The 27,506-nt window shown below is 40.3% G+C and overlaps 3 protein-coding genes across 10 annotated transcripts in view; 1 reads left to right on the top strand and 2 right to left on the bottom strand.

The window, feature by feature from the left end:
* The window catches only part of LOC117270345 (uncharacterized), a 42,166-nt gene extending 41,606 nt beyond the window's left edge, over positions 1-560 (bottom strand). For 4 of the 7 annotated variants that reach the window (XM_078173993.1, XM_078173996.1, XM_078173994.1 and 1 more), the window contains exon 1: positions 74-560. In XM_078173993.1, coding sequence (XP_078030119.1) covers positions 74-92 — 19 coding nt within the window. In that variant the 5' untranslated portion in view covers positions 93-560. The remainder of the gene's footprint in view (positions 1-73) is intronic. The other 3 variants (XM_078173997.1, XM_078173999.1, XM_078173998.1) reach the window with 2 other exon arrangements.
* Positions 561-1,358: 798 nt separating this feature from the next.
* On the bottom strand, positions 1,359-8,146 carry LOC117270552 (uncharacterized). 2 transcript variants are annotated; one of them, XM_033648224.2, is made up of 7 exons: positions 8,081-8,146; positions 7,558-7,700; positions 7,296-7,321; positions 3,503-3,694; positions 3,189-3,391; positions 2,498-2,528; positions 1,359-2,169 (listed from the first exon to the last, which is right to left on the bottom strand). In XM_033648224.2, exons 1-7 carry the CDS (start codon positions 8,129-8,131, stop codon positions 2,072-2,074), a joined length of 744 nt encoding a protein of 247 aa, XP_033504115.2. In that variant the 5' UTR covers positions 8,132-8,146; the 3' UTR covers positions 1,359-2,071. The 2 variants fall into 2 exon arrangements, with proteins under 2 accessions (XP_033504115.2, XP_033504116.2); XM_033648225.2 differs by lacking the exon at positions 8,081-8,146 and having other exon boundaries at positions 7,462-7,694.
* A 3,108-nt stretch (positions 8,147-11,254) lies between these two features.
* znf512 (zinc finger protein 512) lies at positions 11,255-27,506 on the top strand. Its single transcript, XM_033648951.2, has 16 exons — positions 11,255-11,557; positions 13,690-13,823; positions 13,906-13,961; positions 14,110-14,168; positions 14,279-14,844; positions 15,026-15,115; positions 15,710-15,814; positions 17,006-17,130; positions 17,244-17,330; positions 17,585-17,683; positions 17,785-17,952; positions 18,440-18,637; positions 18,790-18,891; positions 19,736-19,798; positions 20,663-20,761; positions 20,868-27,506. Exons 2-16 carry the CDS (start codon positions 13,724-13,726, stop codon positions 21,576-21,578), a joined length of 2,628 nt encoding a protein of 875 aa, XP_033504842.2. The 5' UTR covers positions 11,255-11,557; positions 13,690-13,723; the 3' UTR covers positions 21,579-27,506.

Below are 27,506 nucleotides of genomic sequence, written 5' to 3'. Positions count from 1 at the left end.
CCTATACATTATGAAAGGCTTCCTTTATGGAATAAGGTGTTGAAACTGAAAACTTGATGTGACAATACTTTACCTTCAACCATATCGGTCATTGTTTCAAAATAAAATTCCAATAATAAATCCTTTGTGCAGATTAAGTTGCCATGAAAAAGAAATATTTATGGTAGATCCTCAACTCCTTTGCACGATTTAATCCCAGTGTTTAATTCCAATCCAGCAACGTCATGTGCACGGCTGGTGCTGAGGATATGTGGAAAACCCGAGCCCACTGGTAACACTACACCTCTTTTTCCAGTCTCATTACTTAAATCTGCATTTCCCCCTTTTTGGTTCCAGGAGTCAAAAACTTTTCCAAGTGATTGCGAGGTGATCCAGAGAGCTGGCTTCCGTCCTAGTGGATGAAGCTGGGGAGACAGACAGAGACCAAGTTAAGGTGGTCACTGTCTTGCCCTTTGCCTGGTTGGGGCTATGGTTGTAGATAGAGCCACCCGCCCCCACCCTCTACCGGCTCTGACAGATTTAGATCAACCACAGGGACTGACGGGCGATGGAAGGGAAGGAGGGAAGAGAGACTGGGAGAGAGAGCTTGAAGGTAACTTTATCCCACCGGCCAATGTTGGTGCTGGGGTCACGTGATGACGGTGTGGACAGTGGTTTCATGCAAAAAAAATTCTTAGATCCAAATCTATCAATCAATATTTGTTTCCCTTTTATGGATTAGTCTGAGTGAAACTTTTGAATCTGATTACTGTTACATTCACGCCATGTTTCTGAGCCTCAGGCCCTGAGTTATTCTTAGAGCGGCTCGCTGCTGCTGGTATTCTGCCTCGCCTTTTTAGGCCAGAGGCGTGACCTTAACACCCCATCCACCCCAGTCCCCCCCCCTCCATGTTAACTAATCCCTCTTCTGTAGACCCCCTGTGCCCAGTGCAGAGCTGTCATCAAGTGGAGACAGAAAGAGGGAGGATCTGAATGGCTGAAGTGCAGGCAATATACTCCAAGTTCAATCTTCAACATAATCGTAAAATTACACAGTAAACACAAAGTTTAAGTGTCAGTATTCTGTGTACAGACTATATCATATGACATGTTATCCAACCATATCCAAAGGCATAAGTGTTTATACCTGGTCCCAGTGGTCGTCACATTGCCTCCCTGATCTCTCTCCAAGAAATCTGTCTTTTGCTCATATTCACTGACTCAGTATTCTTGTTTGACTCTATTCACCCTTTGATCCCGACTTGACTCCCAGTCTCTGTTGTCAAAAAGCATTCACATATCATAACTGTGCCACCGCTGTTCTCCACACTGGGGTGTTATTGTCCTGAGGTAATTCAGAAAACTCAAAAGTCAAAAGATGGTGCTGAAACTTGGATATTTATTTTTTTTCTTATTAGACCTTTACTTCATTTTTAGCTAGGAATACATCACGTGTTTAGCACTGAGACAAGATACACAGATCTGATATAATGACCTTCATTTATTCCTTCTGAAGCAAAGGCACACCATTTGATGTTTAAATAAGCACAAAGCAGCAGCAAGCATTATTTTGTTTCCCGCTCATTTAAAGCAAAAGATTGAACCACTCTGCTATCACAGACTGTGTAAAAGAAGTGGATGTAGCCGCCTGTGAAAAGTGAAGCTAAGTGTGCCTTTTTTATTGCCAGCACTGGTTGCAAATACACGTCCAATTGTATGGAAGTTTGAGTTAGAAGTTTGAAAGGAATTTCAATGTTATTTTTCTCACTTTATCTCTTCCTTTTGGCCCTTTTCACATCCAGCCACTTGCTTAATGTCTGTGTGTGCAGATCTGTATCCTTCCACCATTTTAATCTGTATTGTGCTTAAGATAGAATATTAGCGATCAAAAGCTTCAACCCCAAAAACATATAGGCCTATTAGCCTTCACAACTATACAATAGCAATAGCAATAATACCATCCTTCTGTTTTTGCAGATAATTATACATTCGTTATATGGCATATTTATTTTGTCCCTTCACAAATAATTATTTGTGACAACACTGCAACCAAGAATGTCATGCATGTTAATGACAGCCGTCATAGATCTTCTCACTTCTTGATCATTTCAACAATAACGACTGTGAAAACGACCACCACTACCACCGTCGTAACAGCACCTACTCCAGCCCATGTCCAACAGTTCCACACTAAAATAAAGAAAGACAAAGCAATGAGTCATCTGGTATCATCTACAGCTCAAACAACCCCAACATTATTTTGCTCACATACTAGAATATTAATGCCAATTCATTATGGAACCACTGCAGCTCATCAGGAAAATACAAATAGGGATATTTCTTTTTTGTCCTAAAATGACTAACTTTAGAATGATTTTTCGACTAGGAATTTCACAGTCGGTATGGACAGGATGATTACACAGAGCAGTAACTGTTTTAGTGTACTTCTGCCTATGTAAGTGAAGTTTAAAGATAGACTGATCATGAGTCAGAAGTCAATAATTACAGTCACACTTACTTTTGACAAAGGATGCTCCCCAGCTGGAGTGCTGGGAAAAAAAAACAAGCAACACAAAATAATATGAGTAATAATAACTGGTGATAATGAAACTGCATATATATAGGGGTTTTTGGGGGGGGGAGTTTTTCCTTATCGGCTGTGAGGGTCCAAAGGACAGAGGGATGTTGCATGCTGTAAAGCCCTCTGAGGCAAATTTTTATTTGTGATATTCATTCATTCATCTTCTAACCGCTTCATCCTCTTGAGGGTCGCGGGGGGGCTGGAGCCTATCCCAGCTGACATCGGGCAAAAGGCAGGTCGCCAGACTATCACAGGGCTGACACATAGAGACAGACAACCATTCACGCTCACATTCACACCTACGGAAAATTTAGAGTTATCAATTAGCATGTCTTTGGACAGTGGGAGGAAGCCGGAGTGCCCGGAGAGAACCCACGCTGACACGGGGAGAACATGCAAACTCCGCACAGAAGGGCTCCCACGCCCGGGATCGAACCGGCAACCCTCTTGCTGTGAGGCGAGAGTGCTAACCACCATACCACCGTGCCACCCATTTGTGATATTGGGCTTTATAAATAAAATTGATTGATTGGTTGATTGATTGATTGATTGATTGATTGATCAGTTCACTCTGCACTGATTGTGTGTGTGAACATGATTTTATTAGATCAGTAAATCTAATGCTTACCGGTGAATAGGAAATTCCAAGAGACTTCATGATTTCATGCAATGCTATTTCATTGAGGTCACTTTGCAGGAGTTTGCCTTCGTAGAACAGACAGTCCACAGTGAGGAAGACTTTCGGGTTGGTCACCTGTCTGTTGCTTGGAGCTACAACATAGTTAGGATTGAAGGTGTGATGCATCACCACCAGGATTGCATTTTTACCACCTGTAAGCACAGATGTAACAAGATTTTTTTTTATTGTAAAATGTGGAACTTCTCAACTGATTGACTCATCAAGGTGAAACTGCTCAATGAATGCCTGAAGGCATTCCCCACCTGGCATGTTCTCCAAGGCCTCGCTGATGTCCGTTCCAACTCGTGAAGCGATGGGACAGAAAACCAGAAGGTAGTCACTGTCTTCAAGAATGGACACTTCAACTTGGCCAGCGCTTTTAAGGCTTTCAACAAGCTCTTGGTGAGCATTATTAGTTTTTCCAGCCAAATGGACAAAGAACTTTTTCCTCATCACTGAAGACAAAGAAAATTTTTTACATCAATATTTAGCTGTAACATAGTTTTTTTCTTATAGTTTTGAAATGACACATGATATGAGGACAGCACACTGACATACTACATATAGCCTACATACTGTTAAGCAATAACACAACAACAACTATACACAAATACAACATCAAACAAAACATAACAGATGTAGGGTGAAGGGAGAGGGGTGCAGAATAAATACAATAAAGTTCATTCATGAACCATTTTCCCAAGGTAAGATCTTATAATTAGCTGTAACATAGTTTTGAAAAGCCATAGCACCATCATGTCAGACAGTCTTAGCAAAAAAGATCTTAAACCTCGGAGTGATTTCTCTTCTAACTTGTTGACTAGATTAAAATGAACTCCGGGGTGTTCGCCTGTTTGATTTAGTTTGATTTTTTAAGGCTGGTATGAAAACTGTCAATCAGGATGAAAACAAAAGCTAAAGAAGTATTAAATTCATCTGCTGATCCTGGGCACTGTCAAGAAAGTGAGTTATTTGCATATTTATGCCTTAAACTGAAGCTAGGCTAATTTATAGGGAACTGCCCATTGGTTCGACATCCCATTGTTCTGACCATATTAAACTCATTGTTCCGAAGTCCGTTCCGAAATCATCATGATGCCCTGTGGTTAATGTCTGGTTAGGTTTAGGCACAAAAACCACTTGGTTAGGGTCAGGAAAAGATCATGGTGTGGGTTAAAATGAAAAAGAACGTGACAAACACATAAGCCGTGAGCCTGCTCCGCCTCACGCCGGTCGCGGTGCACCATACGCCCGCCGCGAGCCGTTCAGCACCGCGGACAGTCGGACTAATGGGATGTCGAACCAATGGGCTGTCGAACCAATGACATGGACCCAATTTATACAATGTAAAATGCCAGACTTGTGCTAATAACGTTAGCATGTTGTATTTGTTTAGAAAATGTGTTTAGTATAAGACAGTTGTTTTGTCAGTGAACCTTGTAAGCTGTAATGGAGCCAAATTGTGTGCTGTTACCTTTGTTAAATGTTACTGTTGTCCCTGGATTTATATAAGAAGAGGAAAAGATTGCTAGTTGCTAGGCTAATTTATACAATGTAAAATGCCATAGGCTTGTGCTAATAATGTTAGCATGTTGTATTTGTTTGGAAAACGTGTTTAGTATAAGACAGTTGTTTTGTCAGTGAATCTTGTGAGTTGTAATGGAGCCAAATTGTGTGCCGTTACCTTTGTTAAATGTTGCTGTTGTCCCTGGATTTATATGAGAAGAGGAAAAGATCGCTAGTTGCTAGGCTAATTCATACAATGTAAAATGTCATAGGCTTGTGCTATTAATGTTAGCATGATATATTTGTTTGGAAAATGTGTTTAGTATAAGACAGTTGTTTTGTCAGTGAACCTTGTGAGTTGTAATGGAGCCAAATTGTGTGCCGTTACTTTTGTTAAATGTTGCTCTTCTCTCTGGATTTATGTAAGAAGAAAAGATTGTTAGTTGCTAGGCTAATTTATACAATGTAAAATGCCATAGGCTTATGCTAATAACATTAGCATGTTGTATTTGTGGGGAAAATGTGTCCAGATAAAGACAACTGCTTTGTCTGTGAATGCTGCGAGTTATAGTGAAGCTAATTTGTGTGCTTGTGTTTGAAATTGTCTCTATTAAGCCATGTTTAATGTGTGTTTTTAATCAACTAAACTTTACAGCACTTCACAGAAACCTTCTCCGCCAACTAGCATTTTGGAGGTGTAACTGCAGTGTGACACAGACACACCACCGCACAAGTATAAATGCTCACAACGGCGTAGGCCACGTGCGTAGGCTACAGCGTATGGTCTGCTGCACAATTATAAATCCCACTTTACTCTGTACTTTTTGAAACTAATTCGATAGCTGCGATCATGGAAGCGCATCAAGTGGCAACTTCAGGGGCTCAAAAATGAAGCTAACACCAAAGCACTGTTGCCAACTCCTCAGTAAGAAAAGTAGCTATTGGCTGTCCTAAGTCGAAGCTCGAAGTCGCTAAATGACGTCATCGCCTAATTTGCATTATTGTCCATATACATGTAATTGTAATGGATGCTGTAGGAGAGAGGAATAACGTCGTGGGAGAGACAAAAACTGAGTAAAAAACACCCTGAATATGTTTAGAACTACAAATGAACCTTCTTTCAGTGATTTATATTAGACAAAGAAAATTTTACATTTACATCAGAGCGATAGATCAGCCAGCGGCGGTCCCGCGCATGCACGATTCACTTGCAATCTGGACGTGGAGGGGTTAACATCTCCTGCTCTGACTGCAGCTGGGAGGGAGGATTTGGCCGCCTGTGAGTGCTTTGGGATGGGGGAGGAGCCCACGGCAGCATCCGCTGCTCGTTGAGAAGAATAAGAACGATACGTGCTTTCACGTCAGAGTCTCCAAAAGTCTCCAATAACATCAGAAAAAGTCGCTAGATTTGTCGCTACTCGCTTTTTTGAAAAAGAGTCGCTAGAGGGGTCTGAAAAGTTGCTAAATATAGCTACAAAGTCGCTAAGTTAGTAGTCTCGCTCACCAGACCTTTCTCAAGAAAAGAAAGGTCTGGCTGGGCCGCCTCTCACTTTAAGATTGGAGAAAAAACGCCCCGGCTTTTTTTTATTAGTTTCAACCAATCACAATCGTTCTTGGCGGTGCCACAGCAATGGTGCGCTTGCAAAAATATTGCCGGGGGGAAACAGGTTTTGGTGTAACACGGCCACAAAAATATCGCCTACAGGACGCGAACCATGGCAGAAAAATGGCTACATCCCCGCAAGATCAAACACCGCAAAAGTTAGTTAAGGACGTGTTGAAAACTGCTACCGGAGGTGGTAGGGCGGGACTTCAGCGGGTGGCTCGTTCCACCCAATGAGAGGCTGATCTATGCGGCGAACTTCCGCCCACTCAGACTACTAAGTTGGCAACGCTGTGCCGAAGCGCCAAAATCTGCAGTTGTTTACAGCCTGGTGAAAATAGTTTTAGTCTCTATAGTTAATTTCAACATTCTTGACAACTGTATGCATTTTTAACAATAACTCACTAATTTACATTTTATTAAGAATTAAAGTTAACGGTGGGCCATTTTGATCGACAGACTGTCTGCTGATAGTGACCTTGGATTCTCAGTCAGATCCACCACTCACTCCTCCAGAGCTCCACCCTGTCATCCAAATACAGTCACTTCTGGCGTCCATAACATCAACATGGTGATGTCCAAAATGCTTAACTCAAACTTAAAGTTGGACGCATTGCAATGTATTCACACTCATAAACAACCTCACAACACCTGTCTCTAGAATGATAAGGCCTCCCTATGTCAACATGAGTCATGAGTTTTTAAAGGGGATGTGGCAAAATGGTGTGTGCATGTGTGTGTGTGTGTGTGTGTGAGAGAGAGAGAGAGAGACTAAAGCTGTCAGACAAATGTAGTAAAATAAAAAGCCTCTAACATAAAGTGGGGTACCAGTATAAAGATGCAAAAAATTAAATACTCAAGTAAAGTAGGCCACAAGGTACTTAGCTGCATTTCACTCATGAGCACCACATACACAAATTATAAAAACAGTAAACTTGTTTTCTCACCAGTCGTCTCTGTCTGGGTCATGTCTCTGAGGAGGAGATAAGGAAACTTTTAGTCAACACACTTCAAAAAAATACAATAAAGTTAAGCAAGGATCAGCAAATGTGCGTCACAAACTCTTGTCACAGCTGCTCTGCACAAGCTTGCTCCAGACACAACCAACGTTACCTTAGAAGTCTATAGCCTGCAAAGCTATTCCGAGTCATGGTCAGCAGTTCACAGCCACGCAAGGGTTATTTAAAACCTTTAAAGACGCGTACTTACGGAATAGATTGATAATTTGTTGGGAAAGTCTCTTGCACTGCTTTCTCACGCTTGACAGGAAGATAATGATGGTCCCTCCCAGTCAGTGCAACACTTTCACTTTTGCTTTTACATGCTACGTGTTTTTCAAGCCGACTGCTGCGCTGAAGAGGAAGTGCAGAGAGAGAGAATGATCAGTATGTAGCTGGGAGGGGTGACTGCAGTTAGTGCATTACATGGACACTGGCATTTATTATGTATTGTTTTTGTGCAGTGTCCTCACATGGAAAGAGTCTAAGCACTGAGGGAGAACAGCTTTAACAGGTTAGATGTGGAGTGAGCCTGTTTCTTTAAGTGTTAACGTGCTAAAACTGTTGCAACATCATTCTCAGATAAAGCCACAGTGACCAGTGACCACACTTCCTCTATGCAACTGTGCAGCCTATTTCAAGGTTCTCCTTACATAGATTATAGATGTCTATAAACTACAGACTCCTAACAAGGCAATTAGGTATTGATAACTAATAAGATTTGTATTACCAACCTTGTAGAGGTTGATTGTAAAGAATATTGAAGTTATATCAGGCTGATCCATGTTTGCTGGATGTCTGTCATAACGACATTGTAAGGCAATATGTTTCTCAGCTGCTTGTTAAGCTCTTCTGTTCCCTACTGGACATCAAATGCAACCTTAAATTTTTGTTGTGTTACACTCGACTCCATGCAGTCGCACAGAAGGATTCAGTTGTAAATATTTAATATAAAAACATTAATTTCATCACATGCCTGCTCCTGCTTCCCCCTGATGCAGCCAACCTCCTCTCACAGACAGGCTGCTGACAGGAGGACCCGCCCCCCTGGTCCCAGTGCCGCTGACTGCTGCTGCCTTCAGGTGCTGCTCGTAAACTTCATAACCAAGTGGTGAAAATTGGAATAAATGTGACTGGTGGATTCACAAATTTGGGTAGATTAAAAAACAAAATAGACTATGTAAAAGGTAGATTTTTTTATACGAGAAAAAGTTGCATCAGCAGCATGAGGAAGCACATACAACAACTTTAATTTTAGGCTTTTATCAAATGACATACTTCAGTTGTGGTCACAGCTATCACACTCTGGTGCCTCAACGCTAGATCTCAGCAACCTCATTACAGCATCAGTAGATTGGGTTTCGGGAGTGATCGATAACCGTCTTTTTATTCCAAACAAACACCACAGCAGCTCATGTCTCTGCTCCCTCCTGTGTATCCCAGTGTTTGTGTTACTCAGTGAGCTCCTGCTGTGTTTGGTTGGAAATAAATGCTGTGCACTTGCGGTTCATGATGACTCACAACTGAGAAGCACTGTCAGAGAAAATTCATTCTTGCCATGTTGTAACAACACACACATTATGTCTCATTTGTCTCAGCTTAAGTACATGTTTTTTAATATGTGGAGGAGTATAAGTATAACGTTGATTTTATTACCCATTATGAAGATGTAATAACCAAAAGTCTGTGGTTTGTATGTAACTAAGTACATTAATTCTGGTCATTAATACAATTTTGAGGTATTTGTACTTTGCTTGAGTATTTCCATTTTATGCGTATTAACTTTAATAACTAATTACTTTGCAGATTCAAATTATTGTTGTAATATACAATCAACTAATACATGATATATGAGATGCTGTAAGATAGCCAGCAGTGCATAAAATAATTCGAATAAGACACATCTTTAGCAGCTGCAACATTAAAGTGGTGTGCACATGAATGCATCACTATTTATAATCCAATAATATTACACTCATTATTCTGAAATGGTAATGTAGGACCTTTACATGTAACAAAATATTTTTACACTGTGGTATTGTCAATTTTACTGAAGTTAAAGGTCTTAGTACTTCCTCCACTACTGCCAAAAGTATTTATTAGAAAGTGGTACCCAGAGTTGTGTACCTTCCCAAAACATCCGGACTTTCACAATATATATTATATTGTACGGGACTCCGGAAACATCAATGCAATGTCCACATATCTACAAATTATACAATTGCAGTTTAAAATAACACTGTGCATGTACGGCATGGTGGTGCAGTGGTTAGCGGAGTCTACATGTTCTCCCCGTGTCAGCATGGGTTTTCTCCAGGTACTCCAGCTTCCTCCCACAGTCCAAAGACATGCAGGTTAATTGGTGACTCTAAATTGTCTGTAGGTGTGAATGTGAGTGTGAATGGTTGTCTGTCTCTATGTATCAGCCCTGCGATAGTCTGGTGACCTGTCCAGGGTGTACCCTGCCTCTCGCCCAATATCAGCTGGGATAGGCTACAGGTCCCCACGACCCTCAAGAGGATAAACGGTTAGAAAATGGATGGATGGATGGATGGATAATAATAATAATAATAATAATAATGAGAAGAAGAAGAAGAAGAAGGACTCAGAGAAAGGTCCATATTGAATAAAAGCAGATAACAGGATGTGCACAAAAATACAACAGAAACAAATAAATATAATGACAGGAAAGTACACAACAACACATTATGCAACGTTTGCATGCTTTTCTTAAAATATATATATTTATATGCTCATATTTTTCATCTACTTCTTTCGTAGTGGTGGAAGAAGTACTCCTTTATTTGAGCAAAATTAGAAATACTATATGTAAAAATATCCATTGCAAGTAAAAGTCCCAAATTCAACATGTTACTTAAGTAAAAGTACAGAAATATTATCAGTAAAATATACTCAGAGTATCGAAAGTTAAGTACTCAATTCGCGGAATAGCTCCTTCATTATTATAGAATATTATATTTTTCTATTTCTATTGTAAATGAATACATGTAAGAAGATTTTAATGTTGTAGTTCTTCAGTGTGAAGCCAGTTGCAGGTAGGCTACTCGATGTTCTACTGAGTAGATTTATAGGCTAATATAGTACTTCATCATATCATTTAAATTCAGGTAAATCATATGTTTTAAGTAGCCTACAATGTAACTAATAACCCATGGGTGCAGATCTGATGACAAGTTTGGGGGGGACACAATCAGTTGTGATTTTTTTTAATTGCATGTGTACAAATCATGCCCACAGAGCGCTTGAGATTGCCAGCATATTTCACGATTTCATAGAGACTCATCACCATCACCAAGTCATTCAAAAAGCACTACAAAGAGAATCATATGCTTACCTTTACTGTTTATTTCTCTTAAACAGCCAGTAGTACATGGAACCAGCCATCACCCTCCTTTTCACTGCTTTGCTGTTAGTTAATGCTACTTCTAGTTTCAGGGTCTCAGGCATGTTATGTCCACTCACGTTCTCATCTCTCGCCTCTCACAGATTCCCATTTCTCCTCATCATCTTCCCTTTCTCCCAGTATATAGGACTACTGTATACATTTGTTCAATTTCAATCATTTAGGCTATTTAGAATTGGGGGGGACAATTTGTGTTTTTCAGAATTTGGGGGGGGGGCATGTCCCCCCCATCCCCCCCGGGATCTGCACCCATGTAATAACCACAAGCATCAAATAAATGTATTGGAGGGAAATGTACAATAGGCTAAAGTACTATCAAATGGAAATAGTCAAGTACCAGTGTGTCAAAATTGTAGTAAAGTGAAATATTTGAGTAAATGTGCTTCTATTCAACCACTGCTGTACGTACATAATATTATTACGTTCATTAAGAGCAATTTAGGTTAAATTCCTTGACTAACGGAGCCGATAGAGAGAACTGCGGTATTTCCGACGTCCCGTGAACGCTCCAGCAGATGCGGGTCTTATTTGTTCTCTCCAGCAGGAGGGCGTTCCGCTGAACAACACACAAATACAGTGTGCTGAATTATGCCGGCGTTCGTGCTTCATATTTAGATGCTGTCAAAGTCTCGGTGTTTATCTCAAGAGTTAGTTCAAGTCCTGGATCCGGCCTTCCTTCATGTTAGCCCTCCTGGTGCTATCACTGCCGGGGGAAAGGCGACGGAGGAGGCCAGGCTCGAAGACATGGAGGCGAAGCGTCTTTGCAGAGGGAGTGAGCTGTAGGACGGTAGGCTCTCTTTGCGTTTCTTCCCCCGGTAACAAACAATGAAAGGCACTCGGGACAGGTTAAGGTGTCTCCGGGTACACAGAACATCTTGGTAGCGAGCTAGTTGTGCTGTAGCTGGACGTGTTTTCCTCCCAGACGTCGTCTAAATTGTATTTTCCCTATCCACACGGACAATGATGATCTTTGCCTCAGTCCCATAATGGCTAATTTAATGCTTTACTGGACCCAGAAAAAAAAACCCCACAACCCCTCACTTTAACTGCAATGTAACTGTTGGACATTTTATTTCTGTTTCATAGCTTCTTTTCAGTTTTAGTAACATTAAAGCAGCAGGTCAGTGGCCTTCAACGTGACAAGGGACACAGCCACATACAAGAGGCGTTCAAATGTCAAACATGATGGAGGGACAACAGTGTAAACATAACGGGGACTGCAGCCAACAGTAGAAGCAATCTCTGGGACTTTACAGAGCCATTTAAGAAACAGTCTCTGCAGCAAGACTCAAATATTTTAATATCTTAATGATGCTACAGAGAAATATTAATTTGCATTATTTTGTATTTGAGTAAAAGTAGCAATACTAGTGAAAAAATAGTGTAAACTACAAGTAGGTCCAGCATTTAACCTCTTAAAAAGTACACAAGCATTTGCATTAAAAAGTATTCATTATGCATTTATAAATCCCATATATTACTGGATTATAATTAGTGATGCATTTACGTGCGCATCACTGTAATGTTGCAGTTCTGAAAGGTAAATTTGAACGACTTTATATATTGCAAATCATCATTGCAGGATCTCTAAATCAACCCCCTTTGTTTTTTATGATTTGTTTTTGTGTGCATTCTTTTCCCACATGTAAACACATAAAAAACTTAACTTTGCATCTTTGACATTATTATTATTATAAATGTAGAGGTGTACTTTTGTACTTTCTTTTGAGAGAACATGTTAATAAAGCAGGGATTTGAGCTTGAGAAACAAATGCTACTGCATGTTTTCATCCAGATTATGGCACGATATCTCTGTAAATAAGTGTTTGTAAGTATGTTATCAGTATTGGTTTAGTATTGTAGACAAAATATTACTTTGCATGATGTTGTATTTTCAAATCTATGCATATTTTATTCTTCCCTTCATGTGAGGTACCACAAAAAAACCCTTTGTGGGTTTCACCCTCACCTGCACATGTAAACTGTTTTTATTATTTTCTAGTCTTCTCTGTTCTTAATATCTAAATATGCAAATAAACTTAAACTTACACATAAACTTAAGCTTAATGTATGTTGGCCTATATATCAACTCAATTTACAGTACATGTGTTTGGAATAAAATGGAAATAGCTGGAAAAGGAAAACATCCGACTCACTGAGTATTTATTAAAATTAGCAGTGTTTAGTGTGGCCAATTAATTACCAAAAGTAATTATGAGGAGATTTAATGCAGCCCAAATTACTTCCTTGGGCGTATTGTTCAAGCATTTGTATTAAAAGTAAAACTGAAAAAAAAAAAAAAAATCTTTATGGTTATTTTGCTTTAAAATTCAAAGATTCGTAATAAGTCGGCCAAGATATTTAAAATATTTAAATCAATCTTAATATAATCTGAAATCTAATGTCTTTGTAATTATATATGTTAGTTCTTGATGAGATTTATTTGCAAAATATTAGCTTAAAAAGGAATGTCATGAGAAACTAATAACTGCAAGTAGTCCCACATTTTGTCTTGAGGGAAAATTAATTACAAATCAAAACAAACCTTTATCTGTTGTACAGTGGACCAAATGAGCAAGTTAAGAATTATTATTATTGCATTGAAAAAATACTCTAAAGAAATACTTTTAAGCACATCAAAGAAATAAAACATCAGTACTCTGAGTAATGTGTTCTCGATGTTTAGTCTTGGTGAGTAGTCGTGCTGCTGCATTTTGGATCATCTGCAGTTTGTTTTAAGATTTCTCTGAGAGGCCTGAGAACAAGTTATTACAGTAGTCAAGTCTGTTGGAGATAAAAGCATGTCTGTTTTATCATGTATGTATCATAAACTTAGAAATGCAAATTATTCTGAATTATGTAACCAAATTGAAAGTATTATATTAATTAAAACTAGATGTTTTCTCTTTGCCTTTCCAGTGGTGATTTCTCCGGGGGTGTTGGCACTCCTAGAATGGACCCTGCTCACATCGGAGGGGATATGTCACCTTTGTATGTGCCAAGAAAGAGGAAATCTATCCAGTCACAACCTAAAAGTGGAGTGCCATGTCCAGGTAAAGAAGCAGGTATCCTTTATTTTCATCACTGTGATCAGGGTGCAGCTGATAGGCAGTAAACAAATGTTGTCTCCTACAGTTGTTCAGCGAATACCAGAGAGAACCTGTGAATTAAACTCCGTTGGATATCCCAAGGTGAGAATGAACTCATACAGAATATGCATCCTGTTGCATGCAGTGATGTTGTATTTAAGCAAACTATCCAGAGGTTATTAGGAAAATCTGTCGACTTTGTGCACACCGTTGGATCTGTACTTCACAGTTGTGTACTTGAATGTTTCAGAATGACGAGTCTGAAGCCCAGGATGCTCTAAAGATGAAGAGAACGTACGGCAGAAAAAGGTAAGACACTCATAGATTTGTTGTTTTGTCGATTGTAGATTGAATTACTTTTTTATTGTCATTTTTGACATAATAAGTACAGATATATTGTTTTTTTTTTTTTTTTTTAGGTACGAGGACCTCCAGAGTGTTTCCATAGGAACTGTAGATTACCCAACCACCAGCTGCTCAGTGATGTCATCAGGTGGCCTGGCCAATGGGGCGGACCCAGGGTCCATGGCTCCGCCCTCTGCCAGGCTGCCTCCAAGACTGGTGGCGAAGGACGTGTGGCCCCAAGGCCCCGACACCAGGAGGGAGCCTCAGGACCACAGCTGGAACTCCAGCAGGGACAGAGGCCCCGACGCCTGGGCCCCGGGTAGAGACAGACCGCAGGAGCAGGTCTGGAACTCCGGCAGGGACCGAGCGGGACACTCCAGTCAAGACCAGACGTGGATTCCAGGCAGGGACAGGGCTCATACCGGACCGGACCAGGCGTGGATGACAGGTCGGGACCGAGGTCCGGAGCAGGGCTGGGCAGCAGGCAGAGATAGAGGCCAGGATCAGGCCTGGAATGCAGGCAGGGATCCGGGAAGAGACAGGGCCTCCTCTGGGCCGGAGCAGGCGTGGGGGACTGGCAGAAGCCAAGACCAAGGTTGGAGCAACACGAACAGAGACAGAGAGCATGTCTGGAGACCTGGTACGTACACACACTGACTTTGCATCAGCCTTTTGTGTGAGTGTTTTGTGGTTGTTCTTGCATGCATATATAAGAGAAAAAAATGTGTTGGTACATGTGGAGTGAGGTGTTTAAAGATTCTTCTTGGATATTTTGCGGGTTACTTTGGAGACTGACTTTCTTCTGCGTGTTACGTTTGAAGACTTGAACATGAAGAAAGTCCAGAGAGTGGAAATGGAGCGAAGCCCACCTGTTAATAACTTCCCACAGCCACCAGAGGGCAGAGACTCCTGTAAGTCAACATCTAGTCTGATATTTAATGGGTCTAGAGTGAGAAAGCTTTTGAAAGGAGTTGTATCCACAGTCATCAGGGCGTAATACTAAAAATCTGCCATAATAAAACACCTGGCAGCAGCATTATGATAAATGTTTGGATCGACCCACTGGCAGTATTATTGTTTGGTCAGTAGAGGGCACTTTTTACTTTCATGTCAGTGACAGCGCCATCATTTTGTCAACTTCACTGATGATATCGTGAACCTACCAACATAAATTATATGTAGTGTTATTAAGACGAAATTAACTGAGCATTAACAGTTGTTATATTTTTGGCAGCCTCCTGTGCAGACTAGTCATTAAGTCCTGCTGCAGGATGTAACTGAAACTGTTTGCACAGGAGGAAGATAATTGCAGTGTAGTAATCTTTTTATATTGAGCATAATGAGGGTAATCAGTATGTAGGGTTTGATAATTTGGATGATAAATAGCAGAGATGCAGATTGAATTTCTTAAATTAAAATCAGGATTTTATTTAATGACAGCAACAGAAAAAGCAGTTAAATATTAGAATAGAATTAAATCTAGTTATCTTATGTGAATATTTCAGGTTCAGATGCAGCCAGTGTTGGAGAGACGTCGATGGCCCAACCCAGCGAGGACCAGAAACCCCCCATCCTCTCCACCAAGAAGGAGCCTCCTACCTACCCTCCAGGTGAGACAACCAATGCTGTTAATATTTAAGTAGGAAACCTGTTCACTTTTTGTTTTTATCCTCTCTGTCTCAGCTTAAACTATTCTTCCCAGGCTGAAAAAAATGAATTAAGTTTTTTTTTTTTTCTTTAATTGATTGAAATTGTTTGTCAAGGTGAGAAAATACATTAACACATGAAAATTATGAATAAGGTTGGGTTTAAATTTTTATTAACGTAGAAAAGGGAAGTGTTTTTTTGTTGTAACATAAAGTCTCTGACCCTAAAGGGACAGTTTGGATTTTTTGAAGCAGGGTTCTTTCAACATATTTCTGCATAGACAGCATAGTACGTACAGTAGATGTCAGTCTGCACGCCCCCACTTTGGAGAAGCAGGCTGGGGGTCAGGAATAAACCATATATTAGCCACCTAAAAAAGTCCCAACTAAAACAGTGAATATCAGTTTAAGTGTACGCTATATTAAGAGTATTTTCGGCACTTAACCTTTCTGTCAGACAGCAATTTCCAAGGGGGAACTGAAGTTGTTATATTGCTCTCTTTAAAGCCAGACTCCACTGAGAAAAACAACGATTTAACATCCCTGAACACTGAAGCTGCTGGTCGATCACTGCCTCAATCAATTATTTTGTTTGTGTTTCTGTGTGACTTGGGTGTATAAAAGAGTTGGTTCAGATTCGTCAAAGTCACACAATAACACAAACTAACTAACTGATCGAGGCAGCAGTGGACCAGAGCCAAAATTACTGATTTTGTCAATGGAGTCTGGTGGCTTTGAAGAGAGCATGGATTGTGGAACTGAAGCTGTTAATGGGTTCCCCACTGTAACGGGCTGTCTGATGGAAAGATATAGCTGTGAAAATACTCTCAATACAGCATACACTTAAACTGATATTGACTGTTATAGGTGGGACTTTTTAAGGTGGATAAAATACATTTGGACCCCATCCACAGCAGTAAATTGCTTAGCTTCCATGTCAAACTTCAGCCTGTTTCTCCAAACTGGGGGCGTGCTGACTGACATCTACTGTATGTAATACACCAACTATGAATAATTACGTCATACAACCCCACATCAAAAAAATCTGAACTGTCCCTTTAAGTCAGAATACAAAGTGACTTCAGATGAGCTGCTCCTCCTCCTGAAACATTTCTTCTGTGCAAATTTAAATATTGATTTGTCAACATCCACCAGGAAGTCAAGAGGAGCGTTGGCAGCTCCAGATTGTGGCCAAAGGCAGAGTCACCTGTCCCAAGTGTAAAAGTGTGAGCAGGAAGACTGTGGAGGGGCTGAAGAAGCACATGGAGAACTGCAGACTGGTGAGCACGCTGTGTTTGAACACTACATTTGTCTGAATTAAATTAATCAAGTTGGTTATATTCACGCTTTATAAATTGGCACATATGACACAACTTGAATTCATTTTGTGCAGCAACCCTTTACCTGTCAGCACTGTGGGAAACAGCTGAAGTCTTCAACAGGGATGAAGTATCACATCATGGCTGACCACAGCCATCTGGTAAGACCAATCAGCTCTACACCTAGACTAACTGTCTCTACTTTCTTCTATTTTTAGACTTTTCACACTGAATAAATTCCTCAGCAAGCAGCATGATCTTGTAAGCTGTGTAGTTGTGAGGAAAGGTGCAGATTTTTCCAGTGTCATGGGTGTGTTACTGACCTCTGGATAAACAAAGCTTTCTTTGAAGTGGAGTGTTTGCTTGCATCTTACATAATGTTTGTCTCATTCATAAATACAGTTGTCTTTTTTAGCCCTCAGCAGAAGATGCCAAGGACCTGGATGATCGTGCCATTAAAGACAAGCTGCGCAAAATCCTGAAGAGACTCGGCAAATTAAAATGCTCTAAAGAGGTAAAGTAACAAATCATATTCATTTACGATAGGAGATTTATTAAAATGAGATGAAAAATGATGATGATTCTACAGTAAAATCTTTTTTTTTCTTCCTTCAGGGCTGTAATGCTGCCTTCACCAGTATCATGGGCTACGTGTACCACATGAAGAAGTGTGGGAAGGAGGAGTCTGAGCTGGAGAAGATGCTGCTGAACTGCTCTCACTGCGGGAAAACCTACAAGTCCAAGGCTGGTCTGGAGTACCACCTGAAATCAGAGCATGCTCCTGTGAGTCGTGTGTTTTATATCATGTGTTCATTCAATCACAGTGGAGAAGGGGCGGTTCAAATACCTCAAAGACCAGCAGTCACATGTTTCATGTACAAGAACAACAATGGAGGAGACATATGTTAATATACTGTATATATATTGATATTTTTTCTCTCATGAGCTCACACAGACCGGTGGGTCTGTCCTCTCTCCCTACATGCTTCAGCTTTCCCTTCATCTAGAGCAAGGGCCAAAGCAAGCCCTCTACATTGTGCCCACATTTTTACTTTGCCCCAATATTCTGTATCATAGCAACCAGACACAACCAAACCATCTCAGTTGAAAAACACAGCGCATCCAAAGCGCTCTCAAGTGCTCCCAACAAGGCATTCCCTGGGGGCACCTTACATTTTCAACCTGGAGAGAAACACTTTGGTGGACATGGCCCCTAACAATTTTAAGCCATGTGACATACTCTTAAAATGTCCCCCCTCCTGTCACCCAGACGCCCCAGAAGAGTGAAGAAGATGAGGCACTGAAGGCCCACAGGGAGGCCAACCCGGAGAGGACAGCCAGCGGCAGGGTGCAGCGAGCATCAGCCCAGGTGGCAAACTTCCACCTGGCTGAGATCGCCAACAACGAGCTGCCCAAAGACTGGCCCAAGAGGAAGTTCCAGTCAGACCTAGTGCCAGATGACAAAAAGGTAAGGGAAGATTGGCTTTAAATGCATATGTGAAGTTGCAGGATATATAATGGCATTTATGTTTACTGGAACTGAAAGAAGTTGGTGCACCTCTTTTCTTCTTGGCTTTCACACTTTCATTAACCTCCTCTTATCCATGCTGGCTTCTGCAGTTAAAATACGCCCGACCAGGCCTCCCTGCCTTCAGCCAAGAGGTGCTGCGGAAGTGGAAGAATGAGGTGAAGCTGCAGAGGAAAGTTCAATGTCCCAACCAGGTAGGACAACAGTACACTCACACTGCCAGGGTTATAATTTAAGCTCACAGTTTTATTCATTTGTTTATGTGTTTATTTGTTTCCTGTCTTGCTATGATCACTGCTGTGTGTGCAGCCTGGTTAGAGGAACAGGATGACAAGACTGTGTGTATAATAAGGTATAAACTATACAGTAGACAAAGCCTCAGCCATGGGGAACATCCTGCTGAAGAAAAATTATTCCTTTCCGTGAAGTATTACAAAAGTGGAACTGATACATTTGCACAATTATAGAGTTATTTTTAAAGTTCCAGTATGTAGGATTTAGGGACATCTATTGGCAACTATGTTTTCATTAGTTTTTAATCACCTTAAAGTAAGAATCGTTGTGTTTCGTTACCTTATTGATCTGTTTATGTCTACATACAGAGCAGCTCCTTTTCGTTGGAGTCCACAGTGCTTTTCTACAGTAACCCAGAACAGACAAACTAAAGACGGGCTCTAGATAGGGCTATTGGAGTTTCAGTGATTTTGCATTGTCCACCAAAGTTCTCCTACATGCTTGACACATGGGGAGAAGTTTCAGTTCTAAAACCTCACCGCTAGATGTCACTAAATCCTACACACTAGACCTTTAAGTTTATTTGTGTGCTCTATGTGTTCATTAATTTTTTTGTTCTACTAGATTTACCATATTTCAGTAGAAGTTTGGTTTGGTCCTTGATATTTGGAATTAATTGTCTCTCTATTTCATATTTCTTTGAACCCCAGGTTTTTTCCCTTTGTCTAAATTTATTTTTAAATCACAGAATAGGATTAAGTCTCTTTATTGAAGTGCACAAATCATGATGTAACTTCATCTCAGGGTTGTGGCTCCACCTACACCAGTGTGTCTGGACTGAAAGCTCATCTGGGACTCTGCACGAGGGTAGGCCAGCTTTTTTCTTTATCTCTGAAACTAAATATGCAGTTCATTGAATGTAACGTGTGGCACGGTGGTGCAGTGGTTAGCATTGTCACCTCACAGCAAGAGGGTTCCTGGTTCAAACCTGGGGTGGGGGAGCCCTTCTGTGTGGAGTTTGCATGTTCTCCCCATGTCAGCGTGGGTTTTCTCTGGGTACTCCAGCTTCCTCCCACAGTCCAAAGACATGCAAGTTAGGGTAACCGGTGACTCTAAATTGGCCGTAGTTGTGAATGTGAATGTGAATGGTTGTCTGTCTCTATGTGTCAGCTCTGTGATGGTCTGGCGACCTGTCCAGGGTGTACCCTGCCTCTCGCTCAGTGTCAGCAGGGATAGGCTCGAGACCCCCTACAGCCACTAACAGGATAAGCAGATACAGAAATGAATGAATTCAATGTAACATAAAAGTGCTTATTGTGGTTAGTGGCAGAGTAAAAGACACTATACATAGGAAATTAAAAATTGAAACATTCTAAAATGTTCTTCAATTTTATCTGAAAATAAGAAACTCTAGTGATTTGCAATAAGTATTTAAAAACAAACAAGTTTTCACATGTTGCTCTTGGTGGCCTTTTTCCAAGTATAGGGTATTATTTTTGTCAATGTTTTTATTAAATTAGGCATACATACTTACAAGATTAATTCAGGGTTTTAGAGACTTTGTGGATTTGTCAAACTAATCCTTCTTTAATTCTTCAGTTTCTTTCAACCACAGATTTTTACAAAATGATTAGTAAAATTACATTCTCTACTTTCCTAACCACAGTACAGCTTATTCCAGGGCTTTATAATCATTTCATGGCTCTGTTATTTCCTTTGATCTCATTTCAGGGCGACTTTGAGGCTGGGAAATACAGATGTCTGATCTGCAACAAAGAGTTTAACTCTGAGAGTGGAGTGAAATACCACATCAACTCTGTCCATTCACAGGTAACCAAATAGTTCACCAGTATGTTCAGCTTCTCTGCCTATTTGTAGATGCCATTTGAGACTTGTGTTTTCATTCCTGCTCTCCCTGCTGTTCGTCTCTCAACAGGACTGGTTTGTGACAAACAAAAAAGCCTCCAAGAAGTTTGAGAAGTTCCTCAAAAGCCAGCCAAAGGAGTTTGCCCACAATGCAGACAAGCAGATCGTGGATCACTACCACCATCACCATCACCTCCAGCATCATCAGCATCACCACAACCATCAGCAACAGCAGCATCAGATCCAGCACCAACCCATGCAGCAGCCTCTGCAGCCGCTGCACCACCTCCAGCATCAAACCCAGCTCCTCCACCCAGAGCACCAGAACCTCCCCCCACAGGTGGACACCCAGCTCCAGCCACAGATGCTCCACTACACCCCTTTAGAGCCTCCCCCCGGACCGATGTGGGTGGACATGGACCGGGGAGGAGCCGTGCCGGAAACAGAGCAGGCTCCGGTGGAGATGGAAATGGCGGATGTTGCCAAATGCGCAGAGGACAACGACGGGATAGCGGAGGGGAAAAGGAGAGAGAAGGGGGAGAGAGGAGGAGAGAGGGGGAAGGCAGATGGGAAGCGGAAGGATTGCTTTGCTTTCAGTGGCGGTGGCGGCAGTGGAGGCAGCAGCAGCAGTAGCAGTAGCAGCAGTAATACCGGCAGCTCGTCCAGCGAATCGGAGGTGGAGCAGCAGGACAGGCAGAGACAGATCGACCAGTGGAATCTGAAACGGCCTGGCAGCATGGAGCCCCACCCTGAGGCTGGGAAGGGACAGAGGAACACTTAAACACACAACTAAAAGTCACACCTAACACTCGTAACGCATCAGAGCTGATTTTAACAGAGGTAGAAAAAGATACCACCGAGTATCTGTCCCTACGTTACTAACTGTGACGTAGAAGAAAACAAACCTGCGTTTTTAACAAGACAAACAGGTGAGGAGGCAGATGACGACAGAGCTACAAGAATCCTTCAAAAGAACCTCAGAGTCAGTGTGGATATGAGATGATACACAGTTGTGGTGTAGGTTTCTCTGTCTTGAGATGGTTGTCACTGTATAGCCAATGTAGTATACTGTTAACTGTGTGTTTATCTGTAACAGATTCTTTTCAACTTTAAATGTGTCTTATTCTTTTAAAAAAAGTTTGATAAACCCTTCCTGTCTTTCATGTTTACCTTAAAAGGAAATAGTTACTTTAACCTTAAGAGAGGCTGCTACAGTAGAGTATTTTATTAGACTTGTCTAGTCGCTCTCTCTCACTCTCTGAAAAGATTTTGTGCCTCTTAAGTATGATCTGTATAACTTCATACTACTCATCATCACTTTTATTTACAACTGATTGGCTTTTTTTTTTTTTGGACTATACAATGGTGGAAGTGTCACTTTATGGTAAAATTAGAGAGAGAGAAAGGATTCCCCCTCTACCCCAATTCCTCCTGTACCATGTGTCTTGACATTGAATGCAACTTGATTCATGGCTGGCATCACGTTGCCATCCTTGAGGCAAGTCCGCTGGCAGCTTGATGTAACCTTTTGTGCAGTGTGTGTGCAGGTTTAATGTGGAAACAGACAACTTTTCAAAGTCACCATCCTAGGCTTTCCAAGGGGTGTTATTGTTGCCATCACTGCTGCAAAGACAACCAGATTGCTTTCCTGGCAACTACCACAGTTTTCAGTTACTTTACAATTTCCACTTCTGGGAATTGTAACTGCAAAGACCTTACATTGATACTCTTTAGTAACTGGAGTTAGCTGCTGATAGCTACCTTGCAAAACAAAAGCGATTTCCTCATCCTGTTTTCGTTCCGCAATCCGACGCACTTCATTTGTGCTGTAAATCGAGTCTTTGCTTTCCCAGATCATACCCAGTGACAGAATTGCATAGTGAAAGCAAGGCTTATAGGGAACCAATCTATATGCTAATGGTGTCATTATTCTATAGTTATTACACCGTGCATTTACTTTATAATGATGAGTTTAAGGTGGAGTTTGCGACTCTGGAAAACAAATACACCCCTCAAGTCAGTGCTTCTTCAGAAGCTCCAATAACATCTCTAACGTTATTTACCTTTCATTATTATCATGGTATAGCTCTGTTCCTTGTGGGCAAGGATGTGGAAGCGGGAGTAGCCTGAATAGTGTTGTGTGGCTCAGTCCGCTTTGTTTGTTTCCCACGTACAGAGCCAGGATTGTTTTCAGTGCACACACACAGCAGACAGCTAGCAGAGTGTAAGGAGATATTCACTGACCAGAATGTATTGGAATAAAATCACATACTGGACCTTTAAAGTAAAAACTTGTCTATTTCCACTTTAAACTGGAACATATGAAGCAAATCCATGGCAAGGAGTTAAAGCCTCGTTATTACATGTTAAAGTAATAGTTCAACATTTTGGGGAACACATGACTCTTGTTAAGCACAGAACAACAGCTAAACACCTCCACCTACAACGTCTCCAGTTAAAGCACAGCATACCTCACTGTGATGACAAGACTCCAGGAAGTCACAGCATCCAGCTATGAATGAGATACACTCTGTTTATTGGAGAGTATTTTTTTAAGTCTTCACACTAAGCTAGGCTAAGCTAAGATAAGCTAAGCTAAGCTCACTGCCTCCAGGTTATGGCTCTATAAGTAAAGCAGACATAAATCTGATGAAGAAAGCCAATCAGATTATTTCCCCAAATGTTGGACTATTCCTTTAAAAGCAGCGTCAGCCAGCTCGCGTCAGCCTACCTCATGATATTGTGCTTGTAATACTCTCAACACCCACTTTCCAAAGAAACCGAAAACAACGAAATAAGTTCCGAAAAAAAATCTAAATGCTTCATGTGATCAATTACAGTTTAAAATTGACTCCAGTAGTGTGTGAAGCCAGTCTCTGTAGTTGTTCAGATGTGTTCCTGTGGTCTCTTAAAATATGTCAAGATGTGGGAATCTTTGCAGTAATCCATTTTGGTTAACAAAACTCAAAGTCCACTTACTAGCTTTTTCTAAAACGTTTAGTTGCATAATTTTTCTCAGTGGACGAAGCTCTGTTTTCATCACACGATTGAACCATGATGACTATAGAGCAGTCTACATCTGCCGAAGAACACCACAAGATGTGTTTGAAAGCTCTGGGAAGAGCTAGTACCTTTAATTTTTTTTTTATTTTTTTTTTTAGGTCAAACTGCTTTCACTATGTTAAGATGGAACTTTTACACATTTAAAATTGCTTTTAAACATTCCACGCAGGAGTTTTATCAGCAGGGAAACAAAGTAAAGCACATAAATATGATTGGTTCTTCTAATGACTGATCACATAACAACAGCCAATCAATGTGACTGCCAACATGTTAATGGGCTGTTGGTGACTCTAAATTAAGGAAAGCTAACATACCAAGCATTTAACATGAAGGGTGGCTGTTTTTTTCTTTTCTGTTCATTCTTCACAGACAGACCTGTTTTCGTCCGTCTCACAGAATATTTAACCGATAGCATGTAGCCTAATGTTTATGTACTCGGCATTTTGTATCTGCTATAGTGACGTATGGTTATGGATGGTTGTCAGTCATTTGTTTGTGATGTTTTAACACTATTCTTTTTTTTCACAACTTTATAGCATTTATGAATGTATTTGGTTATTGGTTTCCCCTCTGTTGTGCACTTCCGTTAGGTTTTCTTCTAAAAGCAAAGGATAATTAATTTACCATTTGCGTTGATTTGAAACCAGAAACAAAGAGGAGTTCCCTTTAATCTGTTAATCTGTCTTAAACAAACTATGTAAAAATTATTCTGTCAAAAATATTTACCGTACCTGATTCTGTTGAAAGTGCTTTACTCTTCATTGCCCTCCATCAGATGCCTTTTGAAAGAGTTTGAAATAGAAAACCTCCTACATGGGAAGTATTTCAATAAGCATGACTTCAACATTGATGTCAGGCAGTGCAGTCATCTCTTTATGAACACTCGCTTACTGTGTTCAGTCATTTCACTCAGTGCTTAGTGATGAGAATGTTCTTTATTTGGAGTCCAAGCATCAGTGGGGTTAGAACCCTAACTTACTTGTTTTGGCTTTATGGCGTTATTTTTTTCAAGATAAAAGTGGTTATGCAGGTGTTCAATGGTGTAAAAGCCAAATTTTCATGGGAGCTTAGTTGACCAACGGACGCGTTATAGCACCCGTTAAAGCCGTTTTCAGTCATTCTTTGGTTCCTGATTGCCTCAGGTCAATGGGCTTGTTCCGAATTTTGGTGGTGCTTGGACTCCTGTATAGTTGCTTGCAAATCTAGTTTATATTTTATTTTTACTTTAACCTTTTATTTGACCAGGATGGACGCTGCCACTGCTGCTGCTACTGTTACACAGTGGTCAAAAAGTACTCTGATCTTTTACTTCAGTAAAAGCAGCAATACCATGGTGTGGAAATACTTTGTTACAAGTCATACTTACATTAGTTATATTTGCCGAAACTGTTATTATGTCCTGACAGTAGTACATGAGACAGATAATCTGATACCTCCCAGTGCTCCTAATGGCATTTGCAAGAATCATGAAGTAAAACAACCAATCAGAGCCAGGAAGAGTCTCAAACACAGTGTTAATAACTGCTCATGCGCATGTTGTGCCCGAGATAAAATGAGAGTAAACATCACTGTTGCTTTTCTGAGATGGACAGAGCTACGAGACCTAAAAGGATTTAACTGCCAGCTTTAACGGTTTCTTTTTAGTTAGCCTTTTGTCATTTGTCTTGTTCTGTTTACATGTCTTTTTCTTGTACATCAGTTTAGAATCCTTTTAGGTCCTGAAGCTCTCCTCATCTCAGAAAAGCCAGTCCGATGTTTACTGTTTGTTTTTTTGTTTTTTTTTAATCTCGAGCACAGCGTGTGCAAGAGCAGTGACTGACACTGTGTTAGAGAGTCCTCCTGCCTCCGATTGGTTGTTTACATTCAGGTGCGGTGGATTCTTGCAAATGTCATTAGGAGCACTAGGAGGAGCCAGAGGAACCGGAATTTTTCACAGATTAATTATTTAATGTACTACTGTCAGGATATACTGACGGTTTAAGCAAATATGACAAAAAGTTACTTTTATAGTTACTTGCTGTAGCTTTAAGTAAAAGTATGAAAGTATTAGCATCAAAATATACTTATACACACCAAAAGGACTCATGATGCACACTGGCCGATTAAAATAACATATATGATAACATTTGGTTATGATTAGTAATGCATTAAGTACTTTTACGTTGTCAGGTGGTAAAAGTTGGGCACATTTAAAGACCTTAATATACTGCTAGCTAAGTTAACTAAGCTAGCTAAGTCTTATGTTAACCTACAATAGCACATCATATTATTTGATTATATTTTGTATTATTAATCTGACTTTTAAAGTTACTTGTAACTATAGTTATCAAATGAAAGTAGTGAAGTGTATGCATAAAGTAGCAGAAAATGAAATACACAAGTAAATTACAAGTACCTCAAAATCTACTTGAGTACAGTACTGGAGAAAATGTACTTAGGTATTATCCACCACCGCTGTCTTGTTACTTTTGTCTCTATCTTTGGTGCTAACAAGTTATTACATCATTCCCTCATGCTAAATATCCAGTACTTCTTAATAATAATTATCATAAGATAATTGTTTTATCACCCAGGTCAGTTGTTTCCAGTCTTAATGGCTTGCGACCCCTTGGAATTAAGCAATATCTACTTGCAACCCATTGTCAGTGGTCATGAGTTATAACCAAGTCAAATAGTTCCTGTTGATTATTGTCTCAAAACGTACTCAATCGAAAGTGTAAAAGCTTTCGGAAGCTGGCTTGAAGTTTCCTTGCTGTTGAAATACTTCCCATGTCCACTTAACACTTGTGACCAAATCTTTATCACCATGCATGCACTTTGAACTGTTTGATGGCACAAAGGAAAGTATCGCTCAGCATTAAGAGACTTTACCAATAATCTGTTTTATCATTGAAAAAAAAGGTTCAATATTTGATTGGCATTTTGCTCAAAATCATAACAGTAATTCAATACGTGAAACGTCATATTTTTATGTGTTCACAGTCATTCGCACCTTGTGTCTTCCTGCTGTTAGTTTATTTACAGTAGCATCTCTTCGTCTTAATGCTGGAGCGCCGTTCTGTAATCCAGATTTAGTCAAAAACAGAAAGCCTGTGTTGTTCTCATTTTTGTATCTTAGTGCCAACAGAGGAGTCGTCACCAACTGTAGGCAATAGAACCAAAACAGCGACATTATCTAACTGAATTTTATCAATGCTGACCAGTTTTCACATGGGGGGGACGAGTGAGAGGCATTAAAAACATTTCCAAATACTGGGGTCTGACTTTTGAAAGTAGTGTTATTAACCATGCTGTAAAGGGGCTTTGTGATTTGATGAAGAATGACAATAATGTTGCGATGTCTTGTGCCCCGATCGTCACCCTCCATTGAGAAAATATACAGTATATATAACGTAGGCCAGATTTGAATAAAGGTTCAGTTAGTAGTCTTGTATCATTTGTAAAAACTCAAAGAAAGCACTTAATTTTTTTCCATTTTGTGAGACATAATTTATATTCAAGTGAACCTAGTTACTTTCTCAGCCAATGTTACTTTACAAATCTGTACATTTAATATGTTATTACTTGTTTTTTAGAAGTTACGTGCTGCTATTTCATAATACCAGCAGTGTTATAACCACAGATGATTAAAAGTTTAATTCATGGT

This window comes from Epinephelus lanceolatus, chromosome 13 (genome assembly GCF_041903045.1).
Source record: "Epinephelus lanceolatus isolate andai-2023 chromosome 13, ASM4190304v1, whole genome shotgun sequence".
Lineage (NCBI taxonomy): Eukaryota > Metazoa > Chordata > Actinopteri > Perciformes > Serranidae > Epinephelus > Epinephelus lanceolatus.
Note: the sequence above shows the minus strand (reverse complement) of the source record. Positions and strands in the feature narration are given on the sequence as shown.

Coding starts and splice junctions, on each gene's coding strand:
- LOC117270552 (XM_033648224.2), bottom strand. CDS start 8,131: ATGGATCAGCCTGATATAACTTCAATATTCTTTACAATCAACCTCTAC. Junction 7,322..7,557: donor ACAAATTATCAATCTATTCC/GTAAGTACGCGT, acceptor TCTCCTCCTCAG/AGACATGACCCAGACAGAGA. Junction 3,392..3,502: donor GGCCTTGGAGAACATGCCAG/GTGGGGAATGCC, acceptor CTGTGCTTACAG/GTGGTAAAAATGCAATCCTG.
- znf512 (XM_033648951.2), top strand. CDS start 13,724: ATGGACCCTGCTCACATCGGAGGGGATATGTCACCTTTGTATGTGCCA. Junction 14,845..15,025: donor AGAGCATGTCTGGAGACCTG/GTACGTACACAC, acceptor TTACGTTTGAAG/ACTTGAACATGAAGAAAGTC. Junction 18,892..19,735: donor AAGTTCAATGTCCCAACCAG/GTAGGACAACAG, acceptor ACTTCATCTCAG/GGTTGTGGCTCCACCTACAC.